Source organism: Morone saxatilis, unplaced genomic scaffold (assembly GCF_004916995.1).
Source record: "Morone saxatilis isolate NCDOM2014 unplaced genomic scaffold, NCSU_SB_2.0 Contig0, whole genome shotgun sequence".
NCBI lineage: Eukaryota > Metazoa > Chordata > Actinopteri > Moronidae > Morone > Morone saxatilis.
In genome coordinates this window covers 14,328,440-14,335,424 of record NW_023339650.1, presented here as the reverse complement: position 1 = coordinate 14,335,424, position 6,985 = coordinate 14,328,440, and the positions used below count along the sequence as shown (strand labels likewise).

Sequence of the window (6,985 nt, the reverse complement as noted above, 5' to 3'; positions counted from 1 at the left end):
CCCCGCACCACCACCACCACATGTGTGTCTTTCATTGAACAGTGAGACAGAGAGAGAGAGAGAGAGAATATGTGCAATTCTGGCTGACACAGCAGTTACGACACAACAGTGAGGCAGCTTGTCGGTCTGGACTCAATCACCTGAACGCAGCGGGGAAGGGCAAGAGTGCAGAGGAGGTGTGCGACGGGGGAAGAAACAATCACGCCAGCCTCGCGTCCACACTCAGCCCTCTGGCATGACCGAACTGTGCGAGCGACTTCCCTCTGCACCACAGGCAGGAGTTGTGCTGCTGCTCAGCTCTCTGCACGAGACACACACACACTCTCTGTAACGTGAAAGCACAGCGCAGTCTCTTCAGCAACCAGTCGCTGTCTCTGCCTCTGTCCTAACCACTCACACAGAGAAAAGTATGAAGGGTAATGCAATGCAAATGAGGTCTGAATCACAGCACAAAGGGTGGAAAAAAAGGAAAAGAATGAAGAGGCAATAAAATCTGAGATAGAGGGAGGCAAAAGTCAAGAAAAAAGCCAGATAGTGTGTGTGTGTCAAGCTTTTAAAGCAGATTGAACCTTGGATGAAAGGAGGGAAAAGAGGCGGAGAGTATAAAGGCGGCGTCCTCCATTAGGAAGCAAGGGACAGCGGTCAATAAAGGACACCCAGAACTCCACCTCCTTCCCATGCTGAGAGGGAACTTGTGTGTGATGATGAGTGTGTCTAAATCCACCAGCAGCTGAACCAGTGTGCCAGCCTGCAACTGTTCTTCTCTGCCACAGCACACAGCAGCACTGCAGAGGATTTGGCAGCCCAGAGGATCTGTCGGAGCGGCTACAGATTTCGGGGTGGGGTAAACAGTCAGCTCAGACGTGCGCCTCCTGGACACTCAGTTGCAACAGTCTGGAGATGGGTAGAAGATGAGGAGGAGGAGGGGGGGGCATCAAAATCTGACCTTTTGAATCCTGAGAGTTTCTGAGCCAGGGGCGATTTGGCGTGCACGTGGGGGGTGGGTGGACAGAAGTAGGGGGCTGGTGTGGAAACGTCAGTCCTCTGCTCACTCTGCTCACTCCTCCGTCAAGGATCTCCTACGTCCCCATCATCTCCTCTGCGTCTTTTGGTGGTCTGCACCCGTGCGGGCCAAGTGTGCAGGCATGGACCGAGGCTGAGCAGATGCTGCTGCCTGACAGGGAGTCTGTGAGACGGCCGTCCGTTCCTCCCCGCCCTGGTCCCCTTCATGCCGTGCTGTGGGCTGGGCCATCGCCGGAGAGCACAGCTTCCATATGTGAGTTCGTGGCTCTGATGCCGATTTATCACAAGGGTTGGAGGAGAGAATGTGTGTGCGTGAGGGTGATTAAGAGAAGCTGATGAAGCCGACAGTTGCCAGCATGTGGAGGCTAATGTGCTTTATTATAATTGTTTCATGATGGGTTGGACTGTATGAATAATTCAGAGATGATCTGTGCAGGTGTTACATCAAAACAACGCGCAACTTTTATTGAAAATGTCATTGTTGCTTCAAAGAACCAGCCTGAATGGTCAGTGGATGCCTGCCAGCTTTCACCCTCGATGTTGATCACTGTTCCCTGCTAGATCTGTGTCCAGAACCGATCCCGAATGCTGCAGGATTTAGCTGAAATATTTCAGTTGCACTGGCCTGACAGTTTTCTGCAGAGCTCCGTTCTCGCTGTGCAAGCCGCCAGACGCAATAAATCTTTTATTTCATATTTATTCCGGGTTTTGGACAGAGAGCTGAGGTTTTAATGTTTTCAAACGCAGAGGGGTCACACTGCAGGCACATGCTCGGTTGACAGTTCCACTTTATTGGGCTTTGCTGGTTTATCTCATGTGTCGTTTATGTTTTCTGGAATCAAAAACTGTGTATAATGAGAATAAAACCACAGTGGCTGGTGGGTGTAATGAAATGCAGTGAGAGGGAAGTGTGGGTGTGTTTCTGCTAACAGGTATGGCTTAAGATGGGAAATTTGATGATACATGCATTTTTTTTATAATACTGTCCTTTGCATTCTGTCATTCAGCTGTTGTTGGCTTCTGGAGACCCTCTTTTGTATAACTCAAAGGAAGACAAATAGTTTCTCCTTCTTACACTGTTTACCAATTCAGCAAGGCAAAAAATAAGGATGTTTTTCCCTCATCCAGATAATCCTCCAGTACTGCAGATAAAGATGGTCATCCCTACTCTAGTTTACCACTAGATGGCCATGTTACGCTTTTACTCTCACTCTCACACAAGCACACACACACACACTCACACACATACTGTATACGCATAAAAACAATTTCAATTCAGAGACAAAGTGCTTTAACACCCTCAAGGCTGCGACATAAACTTTTTTATTTATTTCATTATCAGAAATTAGTTATGATGTCATCCCCAAACCCAAGACTGAAGCTCATTGGACAAAATGTTCTGATCTCAGGGAGCCACAGCAGCCTTAGATGGCCCAAAACAGGGATATGTCAATACAGAAATGTGACTGTGATAATTACGGGGGTATTGGGGGTATAAAAACTTTATATGAAGTGCAGCTATAGAGCTGAAACAATTAGTCTATCAGAAGATTAAACTGCTTTTTTCATTGATTGATCTTTAGAGTAGATTTTCCAACATTTGCCTCTCAGTTGTGAGGATATGCTGCTTTGTTTTTTTGTTATGTGACAGTAAACTAAACGTCTTTGGGTTTTTGGACTATTGGTCATAATAAAGGAAACTTCAGATACTGCATTTTTGGGCTTTTTTGATGGGAATTTGTCACAAAAAATATGAACTGAAAGAATAACTGGCAGTTTAATAATGAAGATCTTTTTTGCAGCCCTAAGTGCAGCCTTGTTGTACATTGTGATATAAATTGTTTCAACCCAATTCAGAGGTTGGATCTTCCAAAAGGCCGGGATTATTTAGCTGGGTCCCTTCCAAGACAAATAGAGAGGCTACATCAGCCCAATAAACATCAGTCGACCTGAAGGTTAGGCTGAACCTGTGCCACCAGCCTAAATGAGACTGTCTTGCCCCTTTTAAAGCAGCTCTCTTCAGTCAACATGTCCAAATACAGCACCGTGAAGTGGAAGTAGTAGTGGGAAGCTAATTCGTGGTTTACGGTTGTGACATTTAACTTGAACACGTAGTGCACATCTGGCGTAAAATGTAAGATAATTACGCTGACTAATTTCTTCATTAATTGATTCATAGTTGCATCTATAAAATGTCATAAATGGTGAAAAATGCCCTTATCAATTACCTAAATGCCAAGAAGACAACATAAAATCGTTATTTTTCTGTGAGTTGATTAATCGGCTAAAGGTTTCAGCCTCATTGTACGAGTACCTGGCCACAAACACCAGCTTAAAACAACATTCCTGACTTTGTTAGTTAACATGGATCACCTGAATGCTCAATGAAACAACTGACAGGTGCACAATGGATTATGTGATACTGAGGGCTGCAAGTGATACACCAGTTGTGTCCTCCTGATTCAGCCAAAAGAGGTCTGCTTTTCTTTGGAGAAGCCTTTGAAAAAGGACCAAGAATTGTGGGCCCATTATGACGTATTCTGTCTAGAAATGTGGACTTTGAAGGGTCCAGCTTCTGAACTGGGACACCAACTTTATCCCAGATGTTGTAGGAAGGGAAAAATCCTAGTGGTCCTGTGCAAACTGTCGTATTTTGGTTACACAATCTGGTTTTGTGTGACACTCGCTGCAGGAGGCTGAATCAACATTTACTGTACAACTGGGTAAGCTTTAATTTAACTGATGAGTGGATTAGTGTAGGACCAGCTGTTGATACACACCGGACGGTCTGAGCCCCATGTGTAAGGTGTTTGCATGAAAACAAACCATTCAGAGTATCACTGGCAACATGTGTTTGTGTTTAATTACTGTGCACAAAATAAGCACGTTGAAATTAATATAATGAGTACAGTTAAAACCAGAGTTTGTGGCTAACGGAGGACAGTCCAGAACTATAGCTAGTGCTGACCTTGAAAGGACCCCAGCTGCCGTGACTCGCCACTCTTTCTCTGACACTCCTCTCACATGTTTCCAATATGGAGCACCAAACCGCCGTTTTACGTCTTAAATGGGGTAGAACACAATTCCGCTCTGGATGGAATGTGGAGCACGGAGACCCGGCCGGATGGGACTCCGTCTGACAGACTGAGTGGCCAGTCCCAGACACTCCTCACGGAAACTCAGCTAATTGAAGACAGCAGTCCCTAGTCCCTATTCCCCACTTTGTTTTCTAGGCTTTCCTGCATGCTGTGATGCAGCAGTGGTAGCCAATACTACCTGCAAGCTCAGTTAAGTAACGCAGCAGAGAGCCAATGAAATGCACAGAACTCTGTGTGTAACCCAGTACAGTACACTTATGATGATCAGTAATATTTTGCAGATTACTTATAAATATGTAGTTTTATGATCATCTAATTGTGGTTTACATTTAAGGGAATTAACTCTGCATATTTCATAAACTCATACATTCTTGGCTGCAGTAAAAACAAGACTCTGCAAAGCCGCAAAGTTACAGATTGCAATCATTTAAATACAGCCCAGCCTTCCAAGTGTGTAGGAGAAACAAAAAAACAAAACACCCCATCTACAACCAGTGTGTAGTTTTTCCATTCTGGGCTACTGTAGAAACATGACGGCTCAACATGGCGTCCTCCGTAGAAGAGGACCCGCTCCCTCTGTAGATAAAATGGCTCATTCTAAGTTAACGAAAATACAGCGATTCTTATTATCTTATTCTTATTATTTCCAGGTGATTATACACAAATGAAAACATACCAATAAATACTAAATACTAAATGTTATACACTGCACCTTTAATGGCAATCCATGCAATAGTTGGTAGGTAATGTCAAGGGATCATCCAAACCAGTAGGATTGGTCCTTTCAGGATCATGAATATAATTTTTTGCCAATCATTCCTGCCGGGGGGGCGCCAAAGTTAACGCATAAACAAATGGAGAAATGTCAGGTACTGGAGTATTACACATAAGACTGTAATTATTGCCAGACAATGCTGAGCTTTTGTGTGCTAGTGGTGAGCTAATTTCCCATGGCGAGAAGTGTGAGCTGGAATTCCCAGTTTTCCAGGCTTTGGGATGCACGCCCAGGGAGGAGTGTCGGGCCAGCGCAGAGCCGACTGGAGCAGGGTTTCCTTGGCAGCAGTTGTGCGTTCTTTCACTTTTCCAGAGAATATGGAAATGTCCGTAAACTGAGCAGCTAATTGGCCACAGAGGCCCCTAGGAATGTCTCGGATTTAGGCAGATTTTTACTACTTTTACATAATCCATCACCTCACCGTGAGACTGGAAAGTGTGATATATATCTGTGAGGGCCTATGTAGAGCATAGCTTCATCCAGCCTGGAAACACTGATGTCAGTGACACCGTGTGCTAGATCTGTGTGCACTGACCCAGGTTCAGTTATGACTGGGCTGCAACAGTCTGAGTTTTAAAGCCCTCACTAGTCTGGAAATGGTGAAATCATGGGGGGATAGGATGCAGCTCACTCCCTACAAAATATACAGTATCGTGTTGAAGGTGATTGATGAGGATATACCATCATTTAATGCTATGATGAATCACTGTAGCACTACGGATGGGATTCTCGCTTGTTAGTCTGCTTGAACATTCCTTGTTGGGGGCGCCTTAGGTTTAAATACATACCACATAACCACAACGTATGCAGCTGGATACCCCCACCCTCTCTCTTCTTTCCTGTTTGTACCTATACTATCAGCAACCAGTATAAATGAAAAAAATAGAAAACAATTTATACTTTTTTTTATTATATTTTCTTTTTTTAGCATCATGAACAAAACCAATGTATTCATTCATCAAACGAGAGTCTACAGAAGTGTATAGCAGCTCTGTGAGGCTGTACTTAAGCACAGTCTTGGTTTGAACTATGTGCTAATGTCATGTTTCAGACGCTACCTTTTTTTTCCACTGGTGCCTGCTTTCAAAGAATCCCTACACATAATGAAATGAATCATATATTTTGGAGTAGGAGGATCAGTCAAAGTAAGCAAATATCTTGCAGTTACTAAACTGTAACCTATATAGTTCTCCTTTCCAAACAATTTCACTGCAGGCTAATGTCAGTAAATATATATTGTGCAGAATCTATGCAAGTCTGCGCTTTTACAATCTGCTGCATGAGGTCCATACATATGAAGTAATTTGCTCCCTCTGGTGAATGTTAATTTTAGCCGTTTCTCTCTCCTCCAACACGTCATATTGGCTTCTTCACCGCTATCAGTGGAAAGCAGCTGCTTTGAGGGCTGGAGTGCCGTCATCCATTTTTTGTGAGGCTTGCAGTTTCTGGCACAATCTATGCAGTAATTCCATTTATTAGCATTACGTTACACTACAACACATGGCTTTAGGTAGAAATATGTCTAGTAGATTCTCTGCTGTTGGGGGAGCTGTTGTATTTATTTGCTTTAGACGAGACATGAGGTTTAGTTTAAGGCTCACTTCAGTTCAATTTGACACCATAAATCCACATATAATACTTAAACTCATCTTTATTTTCGACTGTGTCTCTGTACGTTCTCTGTACGTTGTGCCACATCCTTCCAATAACAACCTACATACAGGAGAAAAATGGACAATCATGCTATCATTAGAGAGATGAAGGAGCTGTGGGCTCAGCTCACGCCCATTAAACTGGCACCTCAGACAGCGAGGGCACCCAGGCCAAACCGAGCATCACTTAAAACAGGAGCAGATGTTCTTTGAAGCCAATTAACAGCGGAGGGATGCAGACAACCTTGTGCACCAGAGGAGGGCTGCCGGCCCATATGGATACTAGAGACAATTAATTAGAACGACAGACGTTAAAAATGGATCAGGAGCTGTATTAAGTCTTGCTTTGAATCCCAGAACTCCACAGATTGGGTTTTAATTATTATATCTTTGTTACTTGTTGGTTACAATCAGTGGTTGAATTATACTAAAGAGTC

At 43.8% G+C, this 6,985-nt stretch overlaps 1 protein-coding gene across 1 annotated transcript in view; it reads right to left on the bottom strand.

Moving 5' to 3' along the window:
* Nucleotides 1-6,985, bottom strand: part of LOC118324548 (nuclear factor 7, ovary-like) — a gene marked incomplete at its 3' end in the record, with an annotated part of 8,484 nt that overhangs the window by 675 nt on the left and 824 nt on the right. The window contains 1 exon segment of the mRNA XM_035656963.1: nucleotides 1,618-1,678. Coding sequence (XP_035512856.1) covers nucleotides 1,618-1,678 — 61 coding nt within the window.